The sequence below is a fragment of the Spermophilus citellus genome (assembly GCF_964194105.1).
Source record: "Spermophilus citellus genome assembly, chromosome: 18".
Taxonomy (NCBI): domain Eukaryota; kingdom Metazoa; phylum Chordata; class Mammalia; order Rodentia; family Sciuridae; genus Spermophilus; species Spermophilus citellus.
This window is the reverse complement of record NC_138200.1, coordinates 5,827,920-5,854,349: the sequence shown is the minus strand read 5'-3', so window position 1 is coordinate 5,854,349 and position 26,430 is coordinate 5,827,920. Positions and strand designations below refer to the sequence as shown.

The 26,430-nt window shown below is 53.1% G+C and overlaps 1 protein-coding gene across 3 annotated transcripts in view; it reads left to right on the top strand.

Moving 5' to 3' along the window:
- Positions 1–10,304: 10,304 nt before the first annotated feature.
- LOC308638375 (sialic acid-binding Ig-like lectin 13) overlaps positions 10,305–26,430 on the top strand; it is a 70,570-nt gene continuing 54,444 nt past the window's right edge. For 2 of the 3 annotated variants that reach the window (XM_081275782.1, XM_081275784.1), the window contains exons 1-4: positions 10,305–10,925; positions 11,119–11,391; positions 11,610–11,657; positions 12,544–12,801. In XM_081275782.1, the coding sequence (XP_081131908.1) occupies positions 10,490–10,925; positions 11,119–11,391; positions 11,610–11,657; positions 12,544–12,801 (1,015 nt within the window). In that variant the 5' untranslated portion in view covers positions 10,305–10,489. The remainder of the gene's footprint in view (positions 10,926–11,118; positions 11,392–11,609; positions 11,658–12,543; positions 12,802–26,430) is intronic. The other variant, XM_081275783.1, reaches the window with a different exon arrangement.

Sequence of the window (26,430 nt, the reverse complement as noted above, 5' to 3'; positions counted from 1 at the left end):
TGGGCTTTCATGAGTGTGGCCAAGAGAAGCCTCCCCAAGTAAAAACTGCCCCTGCCAACTCCCAGGACTCCACCCCCCACCCCCCAGCCCCAGCCCCCCCCACACCCCCACCCCCCAGCCCACAGGTGAGCGTAGCTGTACACTAGCAGAGGAGCCTAGCTTTTCCGCCAGGACCCAGCTCACCAGGATTCACACTGTGGGAGGCGCCATGCCATGTGACCAGCATTTTCCTCTCCTGACTGCTTTGAGGTCCTGTTGGTCACGTCCAGTGATCTGGCCGCTTTCAAGTGGCTGCAGACCCCTGTTTGAGGGTAGTAAAAATGCAGCCAAATGTGTCTTCATGCCTAGGTGTGCCTTCCTGCAGCCTCATGGGTCGAGCTACGCTCACCTGTTCCTTTGTGATGTTACCCCCTTGCCCTGTTGGGGATGGAATGTTCCATGGAAACGCCCTTTGTGTGTCCCCTTCTCTTGCTCTGCCCTTGGGTGTGGCCTTCCTAGAGGTCAGTCAACCTGCTGACAGTGGACATCACAAAGCTAGACTCAGCCCCCTGAAACCTGACCCCTGGCCTCATTGGAATGGCTTCTCCTCAAGAAAAGGGGTGAGCACTCCCTGGCTCTCGCTCTCTTGCTCTCTCTCTCTCTCTCTCTCTCTCTCTCTCTCTCTCTCTCTCTTTCTGTGGAACTTTAAGGTCAGAGAAGCCATCACAGCACCCCCAAAGAAAAAAGTATCTCTGTCCCTTGTGTGGTTATTTCACGCAGCCCAGTTCACTTGAGTGACCCTGAGTGTTTTTTCGCCAGGAATGTGACCCACAATCAGGCAGTGCATTTGAATTTTTTCTTTTTTTAACAAAAGAGAAGTAGTGAGTTCCCAGCCTGGGGACCACTGGTTGCCAATCTTGGGAGAGTCCAATAGTGAGGGAAGTGACTTTCCTGAGACTCACCCAGGAAGTGAGGACAAAGATCAGGCCATCTGACTTCCAGTTTATGATGAGGAAGAATCTAGATGCCTTTGCTGGCACACTGTGTGGGTCATCTCAGGTCACAGCTGAAAATGTCTGAAACTCGTCTTGCTGTGCATCTTACAGCTCTGTCCTGGAATGTCTTACCCACCTTAAAAGGTGGTCAGGACCAGCTGATTTAGTCTCATATCTTGTTCATGAGGAGATGGACGTGATAGAATGGACTTGATCGTGCTTATATCGCAGGTTTTAAAGCTACATGAAATCCTGAGAAGGGCACTCCATTTGGAGTCGAGTTGAATCTGAAACCTGTCAACACAATGGCTCCTCCCATCCTTTGGTCCAGACACAGGACTCTTCTGGGTCTATGACATTCTATGTGAAGGGATGCTGAGATCTAAGTCCCAGGTTGCTGGGGGATTAAGTGAGACAGAGTTTCTCTAGAGTTGTAAATTGCAACAGTGACTTTTCATTAGATGTGAACTAAAAAGTAGTTCCCAGTCACAGCAGTGTGATTCATGGGTTTGTAATTTATTCCAAGGAGTGGAAATAACCAAAATGTCCATCAGTTAGTGAATGTGTAAAATAAAAGGTGTTCTCCATACAGTGGGAGATTCTTCAATCATAAAGACCAAAGGGGCACTGAGAAATGACACCAAGAGCCTGGAAACATGCTCAGTGACAGAGAGAAGGCCCCCCAAACTACATTTTATTTCACTTATTAAAAATGCCTAGAGTAGATGAATCCATAGTTACAGAGAGAATATTAGTGGATTTCTGGTCCTGGGGCTGGGAGCTGGGAGAGTGCAGGTTAGAGCACACTGCGGTTCTGAGTGATGATGAAATGTTCTAGAATTAGACGATGGTGATGGCTGCACAACTGGGAATACACTGAAATCCCTACTGTGCACTTTAACACGGTCAATTTTTGGTGTGCATGAATTATATCTTAATGGAAAATTAATTTAAAAAGTATTTATCAGCAGAATCACAGCTAAATAAAGTCTAAAAATTCTAGGAAAAATGATATCCACATGCAGAAGAATGAAAGTGAACACTTATTTTGTACTATACAGAAAAACAACTGAAAATGGAATAAAGACTTAACACAAGACTAAATCTGTAAAAGCACAACATAAAACTCAAGGAAAGAGTTTCTTGACCTTAATCTGCACAGATTTTTCCATATTACTCCCCAAAGAACAGCCACTTCAACGTGATCAATCTTACAAATAAAATGTCCCATATTTATGCACAACGTGGCTCTTGTGAACATTCACCGCTGTGCTCTGTTGTTACCATCACTAATGTCACACTCTTATGGACAGATAGAGGTGACATCTGCTCACTGTGTGCAGCACTGAGCTGTGACACTCCCTACAGCGTGGAGGGCTGAGCACAGGGACTCCCAGGTGGGCGCCCTCAACCCCACCAGCCCCTCTGCACTCCACCTGGCACACCCTGTGCTGTGGGAAGATGCTCTGTGCCCGGCAGTGTGCGCCCTGTTGCTCTGTCCTGGGAGATGGGAAGGTGCTCTCTTGGCTGTACTGAAATACGCTGCATGTCATAGTGTGTGTGTGTGTGTGTGTGTGTGTGTGTGTGTGTGTGTGTCCATCACCTCTTCATATCCAATTGCCCGCTGGTGGACACACAGGCTGGCTCCCTGCCTTGGCTCTGGTGGACAGTGCAGCAATGGACGTGGGCTACAGGCGTCTCTCTGACAAGCTCATTTCTTGCTGTGGCCATTGATCCCCACGGTGGGCCTGCTGGATCCTGGGCGGGTCCTTCTCTCAGGGTTGGGGCTGTGCTCTTCCACAGGGCGGCTCTGCTGTTGGACATCCCCACAGACACTGGGCACGGGCTCCTTCCTGTGTGTCTTGCTGACACTTGTCTTTTCTCTTTTTGACACTGAATGTCCTAGCAGGGGACTGGGGACATCCACTGTGGTTGTGCCTTGCATATTCCTGATGACTAGTGATGTGGAGTGTTTTAAGATACACCTACTGTCCACAGGAATCTTCTTCAATGAAATATCTACTCAGGTCCATTTTTAACAGGTGGTTTCTTGCTGGGAAATCTGTGTGTCCCTTGTGCACTTGGATGTCTGTTAGGGTCTGTAAACAAGTCAAGATGGCGCCTGGCATTTTGCAGAGGGAGTGGTTTGTGAAGTAACACCAGCGAGCCATTAAGTGTGGAGATTCCTTATTGGTTGACTGCTGTATCTAGTTTGTGTTAATTAAGATAAGCTGTGTGGAATGTATATATACCCCTCCTGTCCTACAGTAAACGGCTCCCACTCCTGCCTATCAATCTACACAAGTTGCTGGTCACCCCCCGGTTATTTTGCTGCAGCCGGAGTGCGGCAGATGTCCAGCCCTGATCCACGTGTGTCTATATTTGTGAACACCTGACCCTGTCCCTTCTCTCCTTGTCACCTGCCTAGTCACCTCCTTGGTTGTGCAGAAAGTCTTCATTTTGTCACAATCTCATCTGTCTTCTTGAGTTTTTGTCACATGTGATTTGGGGTTACCCCCAAAATGACACCACTGTCAAAGCCACAGTGCCCCGGGGAAGCGACTGTGTGTCTTTGGGCATTTGTGGGCTGCTTCCTTTCCTGTCCTCGGCACTGCTGACCTGGGGACCCTTCTAGCACCTCTGGTGACTCCAGGGAATAGGATTGTGGAAATGAAGTGGGAAGGGAAACACTGAGGCAGATGGAGAGGAGGTGAAGGGTTAGAGTCAGAGCTCAGCCCAGGGCCCGCCCAGCCTGCTCCCATTGGTCAGCTCTGACTGACAAGCAGAGGGGCCAGTGGCCATGCCGTCCATGATGTCATCTCTGAGGTCCTAGTGAGAAACTGATGTGACTCCATTTTTGAGAAACCAGCCTCTACCTCAGAGCAAAGCTTGTCCAAGGAAGGGGGCGTGACCCTTGTCCCTGGAAAGACCCACAGAGCACCCCTAGGCACACACCCACTCTGCTGAGTTGTTTGTCTGCAAATAACAGGAGAGATCTGGAGCACCTGGTGTCCCTGACTCAGTCAGGCTAGGTGGGGACCCATAGCAACCCCCTAGCAACCACCAATCAGCATGAGAAAGGGAAATACCTGGGATGCCAGATGACCCTCCCAGTAGTTTATGGTGGTTGATAACAAGTTGGGAAACCATGTAGTTCAGCACGTACACCCCACGTGGTTTAAACCAATCAGTTCAAAGGAATCCCCCTCTTGTACTGACCAATCACCCCTACCCAACTTGTTCCCGCCGGTGAATGTGCTAATCATGTTTTAGAGTTGTTTTATGATTTTCCCACGGTGTGTGATGATTTGCGAAGAGATGCTGTGATGTATGTGAAGTCCCTGCCTTCCCCAAAGAGTGTATAAAACTGCTGCAAACCCTGGGCTCGGGGCATCTCAGCATCACCAGTTGCTGTGTGCGCCCGGAGGACCGAGCTAGCTCCAATAAACACCTCTTGGCTGCTTACATGGATCTTGGTCTCTGGTGGTCTTTTGGGGGTCACGAACTTGAGCATAACACTAGACGGGGTCTTCAGTCTTGTAGGAGCCTCTGTCTTCAAGTCCCCCCCCTGACTGTCCCTGCCAGGGAGACCCTAGGCCTTTCCAGTGCGGTTGTCCCTGGTTGGGACTCTGAGCTCTTCCCCGTCGCTCTCCACTCACCTCCTTGCTGGACGGGGACTGTCCTCCAGGTCTCAGGTCAGGTAGCCCGATTCCTCCTGGGGAAGAGTGAAGGAGTCAGGTCCGAGGTCATTAAGTCCTGGGGACACTGAGGCCTGAAGGAGCCCAAGGTCTCACCAAGCCCCGTCTCAGGGGACCCTAGGGGCTGGAGGAGATGAACTGCGGGCGTCCCCTCCACTCTAGCCCTCAACATGCCCAGACCTGACTTTTAATACCAGGTTGTCTTGACATCAGAAGAAGGATGAGCAGGACCCGCCCTGGACGGTGCCCATCCTTATCCCAGTGCAGGTGAGGGTCAGAGGTGCTGATGATGGTCTCCTGGGGAGGGTCCGGGACCCCTGGCCACGTGGGCTCCCTGCTTCCCTCCAGCCTCCAGCCCCTGAGATCAGGAGGGGCCTGCTCCAGGAGGGATGTGGCCTCAGGTGGGACCCCCCTGCTCAGCGGGAAGCTCTGAGACCTGGTGTCCTCTGAGCCCTGCCTTGTGGAGGCCAGCAGCCCGCCTTTCCCCCTGCCCTCCCAGGCTCCTGGGCGGCCCTGCCCTGCTCCTCCTCCTGCGTCTGGACACTCTCAGTCTCCTTCCCAGCTGCCTCCTCTCTGCCCTGTTGAGGATGAGATTCTGTCCCCACCTGGGCCTTTCCTTGTCCCATGCAGGGTGCTTTCTCACGGGGTGGTGGGAGGGATCATTTGTGGTTGTATCTTTACTTTTTATTGATAAAGACGTTGCTTTTTACTCTTTAAAACATCTCGTGTAACTGGCCTAGAGCAACTGTCCAGTAGAACCTTTGCAATGGTGCAGAAGGTCTGTGTCTGCATGTCCCATGTGGTGGCCACTGGCCTCGCGGGGTGGCCAAGCACTTGACGGATGGTGTGACTGAGGACCTGAATTTTTTCTTATTTAATTTTAAGCCTTTTTTAAATTTAAAGACCTGCATATGGCTAGTGTCTCCCATATTTTTAACTCAAGCCTAGAGACCCTCCCTTTAAGGTAGTATAAATTTAATATTCAATGAAGCCAGTACTAAAATGTCTTCAAATGTGTGACCTTTAAATTAGAAGACCTTTCAAATAATTGTGATCTCAAGGTTTACATTTCAGTTAGGTTTTGATTTAGGTTAAATTTTAAAATGAAGGTTTGTTCAATGAAGAAAAACTTTGGTGTGCTGGACACCTGGGTGTATGGGCGGGTCCTTGGGGACTGAACTGAGACTGGACATGCCAATTCCAGGTGATGAAGACCGGCTGGTTGCCGTGGGTGACCAGCATGCTGTACCACACACTCCTGCTGTGACGTGCTGCCTCGCCACAGGCCCCAGGACAAGGGGACCAACTAACCAGGAGTGACTTCCCAACACTGTGGCCCAACATCAACCTTCATCTCTACAAGTTGCCTCTCTCAGGTGTTTTGTTGCAGTGACAGAAGGCTGACAGTCACCATTGTCAGCATTATTATCACCGTCACCGAGACCGTCTCACTGTTACACTTACACCACTGAATCACCATGATCGCCAGTGTCACCCTGGTCACCACCATTGTAACCGGCCATCACCATCATTACCCACACGACCAGTGTCACTGCTATTTATTAACACCCCTCCAGTGGTTCTCCACCAGGGGAATCTTGCCCTCCACATGGACTTCATCATGGTGCCTGGAGGGATTTTAGTGGTCTCATCGGGGGGTGGGGGTGGTTTTTATTACTGGTCTCGAGTGGGCAGGGCCAGGGACCTACAATGCACAGGACAACCTTACCCCCACCTTGAAGAAGTTTCAATCCCAAGTGACGGTGGTGCCAAGGTGAGGCACTGGTCCACTTTCTGCCCAGGACACTGGGATCCCTGTCCTCTAGCGCATGTCCATGCCCACATCATCCTGCAGGGCAGCTGGGACTCTCAGCGTCCCCCAGGAGGGGCTGGGGAAGCTCTGGGAGAAGTAGCCTGCTCAGGGCCCCTGTCCAGCTAGTGCAGAGCGGGGTCTTGACCACACTGTCCCATCTCTCCCTGCCTGGTCGACCTCTGGCACCCGTGTCCCCACTTGCTTGGCAACATGTGACCACTGGGTCCCTGTCACATGCTGGATGCCTGATGTGACCCTCCCACTGTCAGCCCTGCCCTCGAGGCAGAGACCGAGACCCACAGTTTACACACAGAGAAACTGGGCTGAGGAGAAGGGGTCCCTGCAGCTACCTGGAGTCGTGGCCAGCGCTCACCCCCACCGTCTCCCCCGCTCTGGCCCTGGGACTGTCCACCTGCTCCAGCTCCTGGCCTGTGTCCCCTCCAGCCCTGCCTTCCCTTCTGCAGCCAGAGCTGGCCTTGACTCCCAGCCCCAGCCAGGTCGCCCCTGCCAGAGCGATGGGCACCTGCGGAGGTAGAGTTTGACCAGGCCGTAGACCAGGATCCCACAGAGGAGGCCGCAGCCCAGGGACGTCACCAAAACGAGGAACTCCACCAAGGGGCCCAAGATGGAGAAGCCAGGAGGAGGCGGAGGAGCAGGCGAGGGTCCTGGGGAGAGAACACCCGGGTCAGGACCCCACTCAGTGCTCATTCACCCTCCTCCCTGTGCCCACCCCCCTCTGTGCTTCAAAGACTTATCAGCGCTTCCTCTGGGCACAGCACATGGTGCCTGGCCTGTCCCGGGAGCCTAGCACGCTGTGGGGTGTGACCGAGTGTCCAGCCCATAGCCTGCCCCTGTCACAGCTGGCTCTGGGGTGACCGGCTGGCAGTCCCCTATGCCGTTCCTTGCAGTCTCACGCTGTGTGGGGACTGTCCTGACACTGCACATGGGGACCTGAGTCTGGAACCTGAGCTGCCTGCTCCTGCTTCATGTGATGGCCAGGGCAGGGCCAGCATGTGACCTGGGTCTGAGACCCCAGACTCCTCCTGCTCCCTGGCCTGTCCTGGGCTCTCTGGGCCTGTCGGCCTCTCCCCTCAACACAGAAAGCTGGATGTGTGGACGGGGAGAAGCCGCCTTCCCTGTCTCAGACTCAAGTCCACGATTCCGTGACAGGCACACAGGTAGGAGGGTGGCCAGCACGGGACACGTGCTCAGTAAATGACAGCCCCCACTGTCCCCAGGATTCTCCTGGCCCCTATGTGAGGGTCTGGAGCATTCAGAGGAGGCAGCTTTGGACCTGGACGCTGAGGACAGGGAGGACACCACCGGAAGCCATGAGCAGGGGGTGGCACTGTCTAGGCACAGCAGGGAGGGGAGACCTGGAGAGGTGACCTGGGAGGGGCTGTGGCTCTCACAGGGAGGCTGGATCCTGGCGTCCCTGTAGAAGGCCAGAGGGGGCTTCAGAGGTGTGGGGAACTCAGCCAGGAATGGCCTTTGTCTCAGCGTCCCCTGGGTCACCCATGTCCCTCAGGTCAGCCCGACGTCCCCACCATGTCCCTCTGCCTGTGTCCCCTGAGAGTTCACCCTCCTCTCCAGAAGAGCAAGATCCCCCCCACCCCCAGCTGGTGCCCATCTCAGCCACCTGCCTGTGGCACTGGCATTATCTGGGGACTTGTGTGTCCCCAACCAGACGTTGCTGTCCTCAAGGAAACCACTGGACCTGTCCTCTTCACCCCTTAGCTGCAGACCTCAGGGCCCAGTGTGAATGGGCACCACCTGGCTGTGGCATGAATGCAGCTTCTCCTTGTCCCCTGGACAGACTGGACAGTTCTTCCCTCCCCGTCTGATGGGACCTCTCCTGCCCCAGCCCAGTCAGCCCTGGTGGACAATGTTTGATGAGGTGGCTGCCCCAGACAAGAGGCAAGAGGGGACCCACTCTCTTTCTAAAGAGTCCTTGGGCTGTGGGGGAGAGGCCATCGCCTGGGGGCGTGTGAACAGCAGAGATCTGCTCCTCACAGTTCTGGAGGCTGGACGCCCACAGCCAAGGGGCTGGCAGACCCCATGTCTGGGGAGGCCAGTGTCCTCCTCCACCCTGCCTCCTCCTTGTGTCCTCCTGTGGCAGAAGGGCAAAGGAGCTCCCTGGGGTCCCTTCTGGAAGGACACTGATCTCATCCATCAGGGCTCTGCCCCAGGACCAATCACTTCCCAAAGTCCCCTCCTCCTGTGACCCTCCCCTTAGCAGTTTGGATGTCACCATGTGAATGTTGGAGGGACACAGCATTCAGCCCACACACTCACCACTCTGACCTGGGGGTCTTCTTCTAAATTGGGGAAGTGGAACCAGAGGGCTTCTCCAGCTCTCTCAGAAGTTCCTCTCTTACATGCACATTCTCTGTGGCTTCCCCAGGTCTCTCCTTCCTGTTCTTCTGTTTTTCTTTGGAAATTGGAGACTATGGAAAACAGAGGGTCCTGAGCAGCCCTTCTGACCACTGGGCTCTGCAGTTGCTCCTGCTGGGAGGGTGTCTGGGCAGCGGGGGGCCTAGGAGGGCTGCAGGTGGGACTGCCGCCGGCAGTGCAGGGGGTGGGGGGAGCTGCGTGTGGAACCCCACCCCTCCCCCAGCCATCACAGGGCACAACCCCACCCCAGGTTTGGGAGCTGGTTCTGGGGATACCATGGAATGGACAGGTCCATGGGGCTGAGTGGACGGACACAGCCCAACTTTCTGTGTGCACAGAGTCTCAGAGGAAGCCATGGGGTTGGAGGGGGTGAGCTCAGATGGAGAACTGCAGAGGAAGGCCAGGGCTGCCCGAGGGGAGCAGGGGTGGCCACGGGGAGCAGGACAACGGTGGCCCTGGGTGCTCTGTGGCCTGTCCTGGAGGGCATTCCTTTGGCCCTCAATCACGGAGCTGTTGTTTGGGGACACATTTACCCACATGACACATCTTTCCACCTCCCCAGAAAAAGGTTTCAAGGAAAACCCACACGAGTCACAGGGCTCCCCCTCCCAGGACCCCCACGACCTGCCCCAGCTGCAAATCACTGTACTCAGGCGCATGCTGCTGCTCACACGAAATCCTGGCCACCCCCAGAGTGGACTGTGCACACTGGCATTTCCTGCTCTGTGCCTTCTGTTCCTGGGACTCCTGGGGGCAGAGCCAACCAGCTCTGGAGGCCCCAGGTCCACATGCTCTGGGGTAACCGGGCAGCAGAGAGCATGGCGGTGAGGGAGTCCGTCCTGGTGGCTGGTGACTGAGGAGACGTTTGCACCTTTAAAAATCTGCCTCTTCCCTTCCCACTGTCTTCCTGGCCAGTCCCTCCTCATAAGGCCTCAGCCTGGGTCCCTGTCCCTCAGGCCACCTGCCAGCCGGGTCTCTCTGTGTCCTTGGTGTTTTACCATAGAGAACTCAGCCCTGTGTCTCCTCTGCACAGTCCCCCGAGACCAAAGTCCACCAGGGCAGAAGCAGTCCACCATGTTGCCTGGGTGACCCCAGTGTGGCCCACTGGTGCCTGAGGACTTAGTGTCTCTCGCCTAGGTGGTAACTTCTTGGGGACAGTGTCCAGGTCTGCTGTGCAGAGAGGGTGTCACAGTGTGTGGCTGCTGAGGGAGGGAGGAGAGGTGGCCTGCTCACCCCAATGGCCTCCCTTGTCTCCTGACCCTACAATCATCAATGGCCCCAGGGTCACTCAGGGCTCTGGTTAGAGGTAGCCCATTGAGTGACATTGTAGAAACTGTCACCAAAGAGGAAGGATGTCAATAGAGAGGGAGGAGACAGAGTGACTCAGGGAGGGTCCCTGTCCTCTCTGTCCTCAGGGCTGCAGGATGTGGTGGTGGGGGCTGGTCTCCAAGGGCAGAGGTCACCCTGGCAGAGGCTGGCTGAAGCTCCTCCTCTAGGAGGCCACCGTCCCCTCTGTCCCCTTCCCGTGGGCGTCCTCCTGTGGGTTCTTAGTTCCTCAGAGAGGAGCTCTGGGGGCAGACTTCCCCTGCGGCCCTGCAGCCCCGGCCGACATGCTGCTGCTGCTGCTGCTGCTGCCCCTGCTGCGGGGCTGTGGGCGGATGGAGGGCCAGGGGGCTTATGCCCTGCCAGGTTACACCCTGCAGGTGCCCAGGGAGGTGACAGTGCAGGAGGGCCTGTGTGTCCATGTGCCCTGCCAATTCTCCTACCCCTGGAGCAGCTGGACTAACACGGACTCAGCTCATGGCTACTGGCTCCGGGGACGGGACACAAGGACGGATGCTCCAGTGGCCACCAACGACCCTGACAGGAAGGTGCGGGAGGAGACCCAGGGCCGGTTCCAGCTCCTTGGGGACCCAAGAACCGACAACTGCTCCCTGAGCATCAGAGACGCCAGGAAGACGGACGCGGGGTCCTACTACTTTCGGGTGGAGAGAAGAGACTTGAGATTCAGTTACGTATATGTCTTGGTCTCAGTGCGAGTGACAGGTAAGTCACCAGGTCAAGGCAGCCTCAGGGAGGTCACAGGGCAGCAGGGCAGAGCTGGGTGGGAACCAGCCCTGGGGGAGTTGGGGTCCAGCATTAGGGGCTCAGGGAGCAGCTGGGTCAGAGCCTGAGCTTCTCTCAGGGCCCCACCTCCCACCCTCCCTCCTGACCCTGCCTGTCCCCCTCTGCTCACCAGCCCTGACCCCTGACATCCTCGTCCCTGGGACCCTGGAGTCTGGCCGTCCCAGCAACCTGACCTGCTCTGTGCCCTGGGCCTGTGAGCAGGGGACGCCCCCCACCTTCTCCTGGGAAGGGCCCTCTGTGTCCTCCCTGGGCCCCAACATCACCCACTCCTCGGTGCTCACCCTCACCCCGCGGCCCCAGGACCATGGCACCAACCTCACCTGCCAGGTGACCCTGCCTGGAGCCCGTGTGACCAGGACAAAGACCGTCCACCTGAACGTCTCATGTGAGAGCTGGGCTGGGACACCTGGGTCTCTGATGGGGCTGGTCCCTGAGGGAGAGGGAGAGGGGTCAGACCCTGGACACTGGGTGCTGGGTCCTGAAATCATGAGGGGGCTGGGCCAGGAGGAGGCAGCCTCCACCCCTCCCCACCATGAGGCTCCTGGGACAGAGGCTGATGTCCCCAGCCTCCCACTGACAGGTCTGCGTGTCTCCCTGCCCCAGACTCTCCACAGAACCTGAGTGTAACTGTGTCCCCAGGAGCTGGCCCAGGTAGGGAGGGGCCTCGCTGGGGCTGGGGGGCAGGGCCTCTTCAGCTCAGGGCAGGGCTGCGTCCCCTCACCATGGTGACAGAGCCCCTTATTGGGGAACCCATTGACCCCTCCACACCTAAGCCTCACATGTGCCTTGAGCTCCAGTCCCCACCCTCCCAGGCTCCCTGGACTCCAGCACCTGCCCCTCACCCCACAGGGACAGGGTGACACTCTCACAGCAGAACTGGGCTCCCAGGCCCCCTCCCAGCCTCCTCCTGGCCCTGCCTCCATCCTCCTCTTCTTATTCCCCAACAGCTTTGATCTAAGTACTTGTGGGAGGAGGCACAGTCCAGGGCACATGCAGAGCATGCCCAGCAGTCTGTCCCCAGAGCCTAGGTCCCTCCCAGAGGTGACCAGTGTCCATGCAGGATGCGCTGAGCCTTGGACTGTCCACCTGAGGACTGAGAGGTCCCTGCATGTCAGTAGCACTCAGGGTCCTCGTTCTTGGTGGTGAGGGTGTCCCATGCCCAGATGGACCCCGTTCTGTGGGCGTCCTCTGCCAACAGGCACTGAGTCCATTCAGCCCACAGGAGTGGGCAGTGGATGGTCCTGAGCCTCCGTCCACAGCTGGGTGTGCACGTCAGTGAGCTCAGCTCCTGAGCACAGAATACAGCTGAGCCACATGTTCTGGTTCAAGAGCTTGAGTCAATGCAGCTGAAGGAGGTACAGGAAAACACATCCGTCACAGGAACATCAACTTGGCCATGTTCCTGGGCACAGGTCAAGGGTGTGTTTTCCTGTGCTTCATTCAGTCCATGAGTGTGTGGGGGTCCCCTCTCTGGACTCCAGGGTTCTCTTTCCTTTGCTCTCTTTGTCACTCTGACCCTCTGTCTCTTTCTCCACAGAATCCACAACCCTGGGGAATGGCTCATCTCTTTCAGTCCTGGAGGGTCAATCTCTGCGTCTGCTCTGTGTTGTGGACAGCCGTCCCCCTGCCAGGCTGAGCTGGTCCTGGGGGAACCTGACTCTGTGTCCCTCACAGACCATGGACCCTGGGGTGCTGGAGCTGTCTGCAGAGCACCTCAGGGGTGGAGGGGAATTCACCTGCCATGCGCAGAACCCTCTGGGCTCCCAGCTCATCTCCCTGAGCCTGTCACCACAGAGTGAGTGTCACAGTGGGCTGGAGAGGGGCAGGAGGAGGGGACAGCACCTGCCCCACACCTGTCCCTGCAGCCACCTCCTTGGCTTGAAAGGGAAGCTCATCTCTGTCCTGCCCTCAGCTTTGGGCCTGGGACCCAGAGCCTCGCTGTCCTCTCCCTGCTGGGCCAAGGGGTGGGTGGTGGATCTTGGAGGCCAGGTGGGCCTTACTCAGGTGTGTCTGGGCAGCAGGGCCCTTGCTTTGTGGGCCAGGACTCGTGAGGCATTTGCCTTGGGCACAACATTTAGGATGAAGCCAGAAGCCAGAAGCCAAGAATAAAAGCAAACAAAACCCCCGTGAGAACAGAACCAGCCCAGACACTGAGTGAAAATAGTATCACGATGCAAAAATCAAAAAAGTAAAAATGGATGCAAACCAATTCTATGATGAACAAAATACCAAATTTCAATAACCACACGGCGCCCCCCCCCCCCATCCTAGTTCTCCAGGTCTGGGAGAGGGACCAGGAAGGCTCAGTCCAGGGTCCTGCAGGGAGCCGCAGGGAAGGGAGGAGGGATTCTGGGAGCTGAGTCTGCAAAGCGATTCCCTCTGGTGTGTCCACAGGCAGAGCCGGGCCTATATCCGGAGTGACGCAGGGGGCCCTCTGGGTGACTGGAGCTACCTCCCTGCTCTTCCTGTCCTGCATCCTCCTCCTCCTCCGGTGAGCATTGGTGGGCGTCGGGGAGGCCGGGCAGCACCCTGGAGAGGAGGAGGGCAAGCCGGGCACGTCCCTGAGCTGGAGGGACCTGGATGGCCAAGGGCTTGAAGCCAGGGCCCCTGAGGTCTGGGCGGGCTCTGGGGGAGCCAGCCACACAAGCCCGCGTCCGAGATAGGGGCTCCAGGGCTGTCCCCACTCTCGGAGGCCAGAGACTGGAGCTGCCTTCCCAGTAGGAGCCTCCAGGACAGGACCGTCCTCTCCCACTTGGCCGCCCTCCTGCGCTCAGCAAGATGCAGGGGTGGGGCGGCCGTCTGCCCTCTGTGCCCTCCTGGCCCCACTGAGGCTCCTTGGTGTCCCCATTCAGAGCGCGCTCCTACAGGAAGAGGTCCGCCAGGCCAGCGGCGGGCTCAGGGGATACCAACGCCGTCCAGGGCCCAGTCTCTCAGGTGAGTGACATGGCGCATCCCCACACCTCCCGGAGATGTCCCCAGGACTGCTCTGCTGAGGTGGCACAGCTGCTCTCCCCTCTTCCCCAGCACAGCCGGCTGTCCAGCTGGATGCCCACACCGTGGGCTGCTGACAGCATCCTCCTCCCTGCTTTCTCCCAGGCCAGGCCCGAGGGATCCCCTCTGTTCTGCTGTCCTCCTGTTAAGCCATTGTGTCACATCATGTCTCCTGAGAGCAGCCAGCACCAGCCCCGCACTCCCTGACCCCTTCATGGTTAGGGGCTGGGATCTCGTCCCTGGACCTGTTCACCTCCCGCCTCTGTCTCCCCTTCCACCTGGTGCCATCTTCCAGGCGCCCAGTGTCCACTTCCTCTGCACTTGAACACCTGTCTGCAGGGGCAGACGGTAGACGCCTTGGCTGCTGACCCCCTGTCCCTGTTGTGGCTACTCAGCTCTGCTGCTGTGGCATGAGGATCTGCTGTGTCACAGGGTCTCTGCAAATGGTGACCATGGCCCTGTGCAAGGCTGACCCACAGGGACAGTGCGCTCCTCAGCCCCTGGTGGCCCCCCACCTCCCATCAGGTCAGGAGCCTGGGGGAGCCAAGGAGCCACTTGCCTTCAGTGCAAATTTAAGGGGTGCCAAGAAAATCTCAGGAATGGAGACAAATAGTGTTCTAATGAGCTGACAAAACTAGGTAAGGTAAAGTTAGTGAAGGTGACTTAGGGTTGTCATTCAGTCCAGAGACATGGTGCAGCGTGGCCGCATTCCCCTGAACAGAAGGGAAGCAAAGAGTAGGTTGTAAATACCGTCCCCTGTTCATCTCTAGCAGAGCCAGGAGGCACAATGACCTCAGGGCTGGTGGGGACATCAGATCCTCAACTTAGGAAAAGGCTGTGCTACATATTAATGAAATGTGATCACTTCAGTTATTTTAAAGTCCTCTGAAAAAGCAACCATTAAAAATGTCACTAAAACATACAAACAGAGTGTTCCTCCAGTTGGCTCAGCTGGACACTTTCACTAATCCTGGGTTTATTTTGTTTTCCATGAATTTCGGCATTAATTTTGATTAAAAAATATTTTTCATTAAAATATTTACCTCAATTTCTGACATTTTTCTCCCCCTTTTTAATTTTTCTCTCCTGGTGAGTGCCCAGCTCGCTCGCCTGGCCCCGTCCTCCCCACAGCCTGCTCCCGCCCCCCGCACTGGGCTCCTCTGCAGAGGGCTTTCACTGTGGTCCCCCAGAACAGAACAAGGTCATTGGTGCCTCTGGGCCTGGGCCTGCCTGTTCCTCCCTCTCAGAGGCTCTTTGCAGTCCCACTATTCATTCCTGTCACCCTCCCTGCTCCAGGGACCTGTCACCCTCCTCCTTTGTGTTTTGTATCTAGAGCCTGCTTTGGAGAGTTTGGGCAGCAGAGTAGCCTGCTCTGGAATTCCTTAACCCTCAGGGAATGTCCCTGTGACCTACCAGGGACCAGCTGTGTAGGTGCCAGGGACCCATCTAAGAGACACAGCAGCAAACCTGAGGCTCAGAGCTTCTCTTCTAGACAGAGGGATGCAGCAAGCCACCAAGCAAACAGATGGTGGTGCATGGGCACAAGGAGAGAGAGACTTGCTCTGGGGAAGGAAGGGTGCAGGACTGGGAGGGGCTGAGAGGTTTTGTTTTTTAGATCCGTCCTCGAGGGTGAAAAACCATGCAGCGTGAGTTTGACCATCTTAGCTGTGTTGAAGTTAGAGCTGGGCAGCAGATCCCCGGAGCACTTCATCTCCATCCATGAGCACAACCCGCTGCCCTCCTGCCCCCCCCCCACCCTGCCAGCCCCCCTCCTACTCACTGTCTCTCTGCCTTTGCCTCCTCTGGGACCTCACTGAGGTGGACGTGTCCAGGATTTGCCCTTTTGTGACTGGCTTATGTCATGCAGCACGTCCTCAAGGTTTGTCTGTGTTGTAGCATGTGACAGAAGGTCTTTCCTTTAAGGGTGAATAATATCCACCACATTTTCTTTGCCCATTTATCTGTTGATGGGCATTCTGGTTGCTTCTATTTGTCGGCTACTGTGAATAATGCACAGCTGTGTGTGCATCCTTTCAAGATTCTGTTTTCTATTCTTCTGGATATGTGCCCATAACTAGGATTTCTGGATTGTATAGTGTTCTATTTTTAATTTTTGAGGAACTGCCTGTTTCTGCAGAAGCTACACCATCTTACATGTACCAGAAGCATAAGATGTTCACATTTCTCAACATCCTTGGCAACGCTGTTTGTTTTTTTGGGGTTTAATTTCCTATTATTTTCTTAATACTGTCCATCTAATGCATGTGAGGTGACAGTTCTCTGTGGCTCTGATTTGCATTTCTCAGATCACTAGTGACACTGAAGATTTGTGTGTGTGCTTCTTGGCCATTTCTGTGTCTTTTGGGAGAAATGTCTGGTCACATTCTTTGCCCACTGTCTACTTGGGCTGTGTTTAGTGCTGACGTGCTGCAGGGTTCCTTCTGCAGCCTGGCTCTTGGGCCCTCATCAGATGGAAGGCTCTCCCAAGTTTCTTCCCATTGTGGCGAGGGTAGTGACGAGGGGGCTCTGGAGTCTGTGGTGTGAGGATTCCAGGCAGAGGGAGCAGTGGGTGCAGTTACTCCAACAGGTTGCTGCCCAGGGCTGAGGGCAGAGCCTGGGCTCTACAGAGGGAGGCAGGTGACCCCAGGAGATCAGCTGGGAGAGGCTGAGCTTATGCAAATCCCTTCTGCTTGGGGCTGTGCAGGGTCTGCAGGCCTGAGCACCAGGGAGGGGGTCCTCTGGCTGCTGTGTGCAGGAGAGACCCTGTGTGTGTGTGTGTGTGTGTGTGTGTGTGTGTGTGTGGTAAGGCCTGGTGTGTGTGTGTGTGCAGGAGAGACCATGTGAATGTGTGTGTGTGGGGGGGGCAGATGTGTGTGGGGGGCAGAGGCCAGAGGTTATAAAGGAGGCTGGGAGGCATTGCCAGGCAGGAGGTCATGCTGGCTGGAACCTTGACTGGCCTCTGGCTGGATCCTGAGGTCAGCTGAGTGGGACCACTGTGGACGGGGAGTGGGGACTGAGTGACAAGATCCAGGATGCTTGACTCCCGGATCTTTGCCCTGAGCAGTCAGAATGGAGGTGTCAACCACTGAGGTCCAGTCGAGGTAGGAGGAGGGGACTTGGGGAGGGAAGGAGGAGTTCTCTTGAAATGGGTTTTAGCTCTGGACAAGGGAGGGGTTCCGAGTACTGACAGCCCCTACTCACAGTGTTTCCATGGACGACTCCTCAACTTTACAAACATGCAAAGCAGTTCCCACTCAGAGAAGCCATATTCCAGATTTAGCATGTGGACCTTCTCCGGGACCAGGGATGGGTGGTACATGACACGCTGTGGCCCTGGGCAGGGGCAACGTCCCCCACAAGCCACACCCGAGGTAGACCAGCGCTCTGTGGAGGACTGCGCTGCCCTGTTGTGGGTGTGGTGTTGAGTGGCTCCGCGGTGTTCAAACTCGCTACAAAACAGGCTTTGCGTGAGAGCTCTCCCAGTGCCAGGCTCACGTGAGTGTGGTGAGTGTGCTTAAAGGTCGGGGAGGTAACTGGTGCTCCTGGGCCGTCCAGTGCACTAAGCCCACTTTTGACCTTGACCTTTTTAGTTACGTTGGTTTATTGGCTGTAACTTGAGGAGCGTCTGCACACTGTTGGCCCGAGTCTGTGGTCAAGAGGGGGAGCGGGTAGGAGGGCTTGCACGTCACAGCTGTGGATGGCGAGGGGCCGTGTGGACTGAACGTGACCACCAAGGGACGTTGCAGAGAAGAATGCGACGACTCTGAGGTTCAGGGATCAGGAGGTGTGCACAGGACAGAGGGCTGCCAGGGCGGTGGATGGGCCTGGAGATGTCCCGAAGCTCAGTGCAGAGGGCCTCTGCGTGGGGAAGGTGTGTGGCTGCGTCCTGGGCTTCTGCAGAGTCTGGGAGGAGCAGGGCTAGGGGGCCTCAGGGTGGAGAAGCAGCTTGAGTGTGAATTCTCAGAGAATCAGGAGGCAGGGGGAGGAGCCAAGTCACGGTCAGCTCTGTGGTGCCATCTGCTGTCCAGGGTGGGCAGAGAAAGGCCTAAGATGAGGGGGACCCCTGGGGGAGCCCTGTGGCTCTCTGCTGCCTGACCTGCTCTATTAGCTTCCCGCTGCTGCTGTAAGACTTGCCACAGATTTAGTGATTTCAAACAAAATACGTGTCACCTTACCATTCGGGAGGTGACAAGTCCTAAATGGGTTTCCCGGGAATAAAATCAGGGAGCAGGTGCTGGTTCCTGGGGGGCTCCGGAAGATGACGTTTTCTTGCTTTTGTGTCTTGAGGGCCTGGGGACCTGGGCGGGGGCCGGGCCTCTCTCCATCTACAGAGCCAGCAGCATCGTCCAGTCCCTCGCGTCCCCCCACCTTCACTAAAGAGTCCCTTGTGACTACACTGGGCTCACCCACAAACCCAGGATCCCTCTGCACCTCCATGTCCTGGACTTAATTCCGCTACAAAGTCTCTCTCACAAGGAAATGTATTTGCAGGTTCCAGGGACTCACATGAGGACATTTGGGGGTCCTTTCTCTTCCTCTTGGGGGGATACCATTTCTTTGGCTGGCTCCTGCCCCAGCCCATCAGGCTGTAAGCATCTCGGGGCGGGCGCCATGTCTGGTCCAGGCTCGGCCTCTCCCAGGTGTCCTGTTCCTGCCCATCTTATCATAATGCACGATTGGATTTTTGGTTTTGATTAGTCCTTATTGTGACCACCGTCCATTAAGGAATGAGCTGCAAGAGGCCAGGCCTGTGTCTGCTGTGTCCACAGGGTGCACCGAGCCCCCAGCTTAGGATCTGGCACCGGGGCCCTCAGGAGGACACTGGGCTTTGGGGTCAGGGAGAAAGAGATGAGACCCTGATTTTACTTGGGAGTTTGGGTGTGCTGCGTCCCTCCTTCAACCTCGGTTTTCATTTCTATGAAAAGGAGACGAAATAATCCCTCCCCCGTGGAGCTGTTGGGGGAAGTTCACGAGGCTTGGTGCGCGTGGAGCATCTGGTGCTTGGGGAAGTGTCCATGAGGGACAGTTCAACTCTGGCGCAAAAGGCTGTGTGCATGGACACACGGGCACCCCTGCAGCCCTGGGCTCCTCCCCACTGTCCACCCTGACTCTCTCCTCTCTCTCCACTCAGAGCCGCCTGATCTAGTCCCAGGCAGAGGAACTCTCCCCAGAGCCAGCTGCCCTGCCCGTGGCCACCCGCCCCTCAGAGGATGAGGAGATCCATTATGCAGCCCTCAGGTTTCATGAGGTGAAGGCCAGCGACCCGCAAGGAGAGCAGGCGCCCGACAGTGAGTACGTGGAGATCCACATCCAGCCATGAGAGGCTGAGACCAGCCCCGGATCAAGGACGCACAGCCCCTTCCAGGCCAAGGAAAAGTCAGGTCCCTGTAGAGGGACGCCTCTGGGTCCTGGTGCCACTCAGAACTGGAACCCAGACTTATTCCCAGCTGCGCTCCGTGCTGTGGCCACCTCCTCCTCTCCCCCACCTGCCCACCCAGGGCCTCCGCTCTCCTCTCTGCTCCTGAGCTCAACTCTTTCTGACTCCACTGCAGTGAGATCCTGCTGTGCGTCTCTCTGGGCCTGTGTCATCCACCACACTGTCCTGAAGGTCCACCAGGTGTCACAATGACAGAACATCACAGTGTATATTGCAAGAGAGGAGTGTTGTTTGTGGTGCTGGGGACGGACCCCAGGGCCCTGTGCACGTGAGGCAAGCACTCTTCCAACCGGGCCATGTCCCCAGGCCTCAAGGGAGGATTTTAAATATCCTCACCACAAGGGAATGAAGGGTGTCCCAGGTGATGGATGGCTAATTGGCCCAGTGTGTCAGTCCTCAGGGTCTGAAGCTATTGAACATCACATTGTCCCCGATAAATGCACACAGTCACTATTTGTACATTAAAACAAAACAAAACTTTAAAAAGCCCTACAGGTGAGGAACTGAGGGACAGAGTCTCTCTGAACCTGGGCTGAGACCTCTGCCTGCCGGGTGGGGGTTAAGGAGTCAGGCCCGTCAGCAGGGCGCCTGGAGGTGGGTGCTGAGCACCTGCGGGTCTCTGTGCTCTGAGCAGCAGGACCTGCGGGCTCCTCCTCTGGAGGCAGCAGGGTGCACCTGCCTCTGACCTTGGCCACACGTGGCCTTTTCACAGCTTTCCAGGAAGGGATCGTGCCTTAGGGTCAGGCCTGTGCAGCTCTGGCCCGGTCTCCTCCCCTCCTTCTGGCCTTGGCCTCCCAGCTGTCCTTAGCCTGTCACCTGCATGCAGTCAGGGGTCACTCTGCTCTGCTCCCAGCTCCCCGTGGCTCCCTGGTCCAGAGTGGCCCATCCCAGCCTCCTGTGGCCTCCCTCCACGCCCTCTGGGTCCTCACTGCTGCCCACACCTCCCCTGGCCTTTCTGAGCCCTTTTCCGTCGGCCCCATGACGCATACTTTGGTTCTTGGACACTGGTTCCCCCTCGAAGGCTGTCCTCCTGGTCTCCTATTCCTGTGAGCGTGGAGCTCCAGGGGTGGACCTGAGAGGGGGAAGCAGCCATGGTCTCCTCCCCTCCAGGGCCAAACCAGGGAGTGAGAAAAGTGTCCCACAGTTTGAGGGTTATCCCCAGAATGAACCACGCGACCTAAAGTCTTACCGACACCTGTCACCTGAACAAGGGAAGGAATGGGTCACGGCAGTCACTTCCCAAGTAGGCGGGAAGGCACGGGACCCGAGGGATGGAGGGAGCACCCAAAGCCCTAAACCTGGGTCCCAGCCCATTCACAGCAGCGTCACAAATATCAAGGGACAAGGATTGAGAACCGTGGAATACACCTGTCCCCACCCCACAGAGCACTGCCGCGGGAGCGGAAGGAAGATGCAAGGAATGCGTGGGGACACCATGTCCACGGGTTGGAAGACCCGTAGGTGAGGTGTCACCTTCTCCATGTGGGTTTCAAATACCCAGTCAAAACCTACCCTCTGAGTGTGAGTAGGTGCACGTGTTAGTAGATACAGGTGTGTGAGCAGACGTGTATGTGAATATACAGGAGGTGACGTTCCCCTCCATGTGTATAAATGCACAAGTGACTGTGAATCTTCATGGAAATATAAAGGGCCCAGAATAATGCCACCATCTTGCAGAAGAAGAAGAGCTGAGGGTCAGTGCCCTCTCCAGGCAGAGTCACCAGGCAGTGCAGTGGGACGGTGGACTCCATGAATGGCCCTTCACCCTGTCAGTGGACTTCAAGTTCATTCCCTTGGGAGAGGAGAGACTTTTCAGTTAGTGGAGTAGAAGGAGAGGATGAAGGTTGGAAAGGTGGAAACTCTGACACTCACCACATCATACCCGGGAAACGTCTGCGGTGAGTCAGGGACCTGGAGGTGAGCGTGAACCTGCAAAGCGTCTACAATGGGTGGTCAGTGAGGTAGCTGCCAGCCCCCAGGCCTGGGCACCCCCAGTGTGCCGCGTTGATTAGGCCAAAGAACACGGTGCTTCCTTAGTGATCTTAATACTTGATATTTTAATGTATGTGTTAAATAAAGCATCATTTCTACCACGCGGCCTGCGCAGTGGTTTCATTAATGAGGTTCTGGCATTCAGTTAGTTAGAAGAGATCAAAATAAAACACACAGACAGTACCTTATTTTAATGCTAGGTCCGAGACGGCTCGGTCTCCCTGTTTCCCTGCCTCCAGCCGCTCAGCAGGGCAGCGAGGATTACTCTGGGCTAGCAGGAGAGAGAGAGAGCGAACACGCCGGGGATCAGCCTTTTATTTGGGGGAAACAAGAGATTCAGGGGAGAATTCCATCCAATGAAGGTTGAGGGGGGGCTGTACTCCAAGGTCAGGGTCAGTGATTGGGTCTCCAGGGTCAGTGGTTACGCACACCCCCACACGGATGGGCTCTCTCATCAGGAAAGGGTCGGGATAACTCCGACACAGCCAGAGTGCCTCAGGCCCTTAACGGGAGTCACCCAATCACGTGTCAGAATGGCTCCCCACATATTCCCCCTTTTTATTCTTAACAATGAGGCGGCGGTTCACTCTCTGGAGTCCCCGGATTCTTGATTGGAGGACTCGCCATCCTATAGTTACAATACAAAAGAGAATTAACAGCAAAGAGAATAATCCAATAATGTACCAAGCGGAGTGTTTAAGAATATTTCCAGGGTTGAATCCATTTAATTCCTTTAATATTTGGTTAGCCAAAGAAGAAGGATCTGAAAAATCAGCTCTATTATTTTGAATGTCTTGGATATGGTGATGAAGTTCCAGAATATCCAAGCTATTATTACTATTTTGCCAAATACCTAATAAATGGGTTTTAACCTTCTCCCAATCCCAGAGAGAAGCATTGTACTTGGCAGCTGTAACACATACATACTTATAATTAGCATGGCATTTAAGCCTTTCCTTAAATTTTAAGGCTGAAAGTTCATTACCAATGTTAATAACAGTCGCCTCTAAGGCGTTTAACTTAGTCTCAATCCTTTCATCAATATTTACTTGATTACGCAGAGCCTTGGAAGTATTTTGAGCTAAATTATTAAGAAATTTTGCATGCTGAATATTTTGAGACAATGTCAGAGATGTAGAGACGGTTGAGGCAATAAATGAGACCAGTGCTAAGACACCAACAATTATGACTCCAATAGCACGTTTAGGTCTTGTTAGCTGGGCATGAATTTGCTGCAGGACTTGTAAACCAGCATCAGCATACCATGGCTCTGAAATATTAGCAGGTAATAAAACAAAAGAGGGCTGATGAAGTATCAGCACTCCTTTTCCTCCATTATACCTAGAAATACAATTGGTTAGGTTGCACTTATTACAAGTAACAAAATATCTATCATCTATCCATCTAACTTTTACATTTCCAATAATTAAAACATAAGGAGATTGGACACAGGCTCTTAGGCCATAGCAAGATCCCTCTTTACAGTTCTTGCCGACAAATTTTGGTAAAGGTTTGTCTGAAAAATGTAAATACTCTGAGGCAGCAATTAAACGCCAAATATCTCTTTGAATGCCTCCTTCACTATAAGTCAAAATATTACTAACAAATCCTGCAGGTGTCATAGCAGAATTTCTTCGTAATTGTCTCTTATCAATTTTTGGAGACCAGTCTAAAATATACCCACTAGCTTTAGACACCTTATGTTGTACAGGAAAGGTATTTACACAATCCATCCATTTAGGAAAGGTGCCAATTTCAATTATAGAACTATTTGGACAGTGGGGTACTGGTGGAGGTTTTGCAGAAATGACTGGCTTGTTATGGGAAAGTCCCATCTTAATTATTGATCTAGTATTAGGTTTTAAGTCTCCATAAATAGAATTATTTGTCAGTCTAGGTTTACCAATCGCTGTCTTTTCTTCGAATGATACTTTCAGACAGCCAGCATGTTTATCATGTGACCAACATAAAGGTAATTGGGCACTGTAGCCAGAATAATTAAATCTAGTCACATGATTGGGAGTAATATGAGTATCTGTAAATCCTCCCATCATGAATGAGTCATTAGTAAATACTGGAATAGATTCTCCAGTCCACACAGCTGGGTGTACCAGGGGTGGATCTGGGAAATAAGTCCAATAAGTGTCTACTTGATTCCCTTTTACCTGACAGCCCAGTAGGGCAATTACTGTCGCTACCATCAAGACTGGTGTCCTGTTCTTTCCTAGGCGTCGAAGTATTTGGGAAGCCTGGGTTGTCAATTTCTTCACATCTTTCCACGAATTCAGCTTCTCGGCTGGTTCAATCTGGTCTTTCTTCATCTTTTTCCGATATCTCCTCCTTCTGGGTTGTGGCTCCTCCGTGTCGAGCCTCAGTCGCTTGAGCCTGGGTTCTATTTCCTCCATGTCTGATGGCACGTTCAGGCACCCAGATAGGACGAAAAGCACCTTCTGGAAAAATACAAGCATGCCCTCGGCCCCATGATATTACCGGATCTGGGCCCTTCCACTGACCAGTCTGTAAATCTTTCCACAGAACTCTGCCTAATGGGCCTGTCACCGAGGGAGACATTTGCCTCTCAGCAGCAGTGTGACCTTCTGTGTCACAGTTTAAAAAATTTAAAACAAATAAGGCATGATTAAGGCTATTTTGGGGAGTCATTATCTTATTCCCCCTTTTTAATTTTTGTAATTGAAGTTTAATAGATAAATGAGCTCGTTCTACAATGGCTTGACCTTGGGGGTTATAAGGAATTCCTGTTTTATGATTAATTTGAAACTCTTGGCAAAATTGTTGAAAAGCAGAGCTTACATAAGCTGGAGCATTATCTGTTTTAATCTGCATAGGACACCCTAAAACAGAAAAAGCTGCTAAGCAATGAGAAATTACATGTTGAGTATTTTCCTTAGTACGTGCTGTGGCAAAAATAAATCTAGAATAAGTGTCCACTATGACATGCACATAACATTGCTTACCAAATTGAGGAATATGAGTTACATCCATTTGCCATATTTGATTTGGTTTTAAACCACGGGGATTTACCCCTGATGGCAGAGATGGAGTGTAAATAACACACTTAGGGCATTGGCTTACAATCTGACGAGCCTGTTCTCTGGTAATACTAAATTTTTTACGTAAGCTAGAAGCATTTTGATGATGTAAGGAATGGGAAGCTAGGGCACAGTCATATGAAGACATCTGTTGACAAAAAGCTACTAATTTATCAATATTATCATTACCTGCAACCAAAGGTCCAGGGAGGCTAGAATGTGCTCGGATATGTCCAATAAAATATGGGTACTTTCTCATTAGCACTGTCTTTTGTAAATTATGAAATAATTCAAATAACTCCTGTGATGAAGTAAACCCAATAACTGAGGTTTCAATATTTTTGGTAACTCTGACTGCATATAAGCTGTCAGAATAGATATTAATAGGCTCATTTGAAAAATAATCTAAGGCCAAAATCAGGGCTTGAAGTTCTGCCCTTTGAGCTGAAGTATAAGAAGTTTGTATTACCTCTGTGTGAACACGGCTGAAGAAACCTGCCTTACCAGAGCTGGAACCATCTGTGAACACCGATAAAGCTCCCTCTATTGGATTGGAAAGTACAATCTTTGGAAAAATAAGTGATGTTAATGATGCAAATTGTACAATCTTATCACGAGGATAATGGCTATCTATCTGGCCAGGGAAATCTGCAAAAGCTATCTGCCATGAACTAGAAGTTTGAAAAAGCCAATTAGTCTGTTGAACAGAAAATGGAATAATTATGATATCAGGCTCAGATCCAATTAATTGTAAAATCCTAGTTCTACCCTTAATCACTAATTGAGCTGTAGAATCATGAAAAAGTGTTAATGTCTTTTGAGGGGAATGAGATAAGTAAATCCATTCAATAACTCCTAATTTTTGCCATATGGCTCCTGTTGGGGTATGTTCAGTTGGAAATATTAATAAATATATTATTTCTTTAGGATCTATTCTAGTAAGCTGTGCATTTTTAATTGCAATTTCCACTTTCCTTAAGGCTGCTTTGGCCTCCAAAGTTAGTTGACGTGGAGAGGTTGGAGAAGGATTTCCTTGTAATATCTGAAATAAAGGACTTAACTCAGAAGTAGTTAACTTTAAGGATGGTCTTAGCCAGTTAATATCTCCTAATAGTTTTTGAAAATCATTAAGGGTACGTAACTCTTTAACTCTTATCTGAAGATTTTGAGGACGGATTGTACTCCCTTGAATTATCTGACCTAGATATTGAAAAGGAGATACCTTTTGAATTTTTTGAGGAGCTACACTTAAACCCATAGTTGTAAGTGAGGTCTCTAACTGAGTAAAAATTTCTGAAAGTACTTCTGAATTAGCATGGGCCAATAATATATCATCCATAAAATGAATAATGTATGCATCAGGGAAGCTATTTCTAATGGGATCTATTGCCTGATCAACATATTTTTGACACAGGGTAGGGCTATTACGCATTCCCTGAGGGAGGACTTTCCAGCAGTATCTTTTAACAGATTCCTTAAAATTAACTGCTGGGACAGTGAAAGCAAATTTTTCACAATCTTCAGGATGTAACCTTATAGAGAAAAAACAGTCTTTTAAATCTATTACCATCAAGCTGTAATCTAAAGGAATGGCTGTGGGGGAGGGAAGTCCTGGCTGTAATGATCCCATAGGCCGAATTGCCTGGTTTATTGCCCTTAAATCCTGTAATAATCTCCAATTTCCTGACTTTTTCTTAATAACAAAAATAGGTGTATTCCAAGGGCTAAGTGTTGGTTCAATATGACCAGCCTGAAGTTGTTCCTCAACTAATCTATGAATTATTTTAAGTTTTTCCCCTGAGATGGGCCACTGAGAAATCCAAATAGGCTCTTCTGTGAGCCACGTAATTTTTTCAGCTGTCTTAAGGATCGGGGAAGTACTCAGTGCCCCTAATAAAAATTTTGTCCTGAAGTATTTACTAATCCTTGCCGTGTAGACTGGCTTGTAAACAGA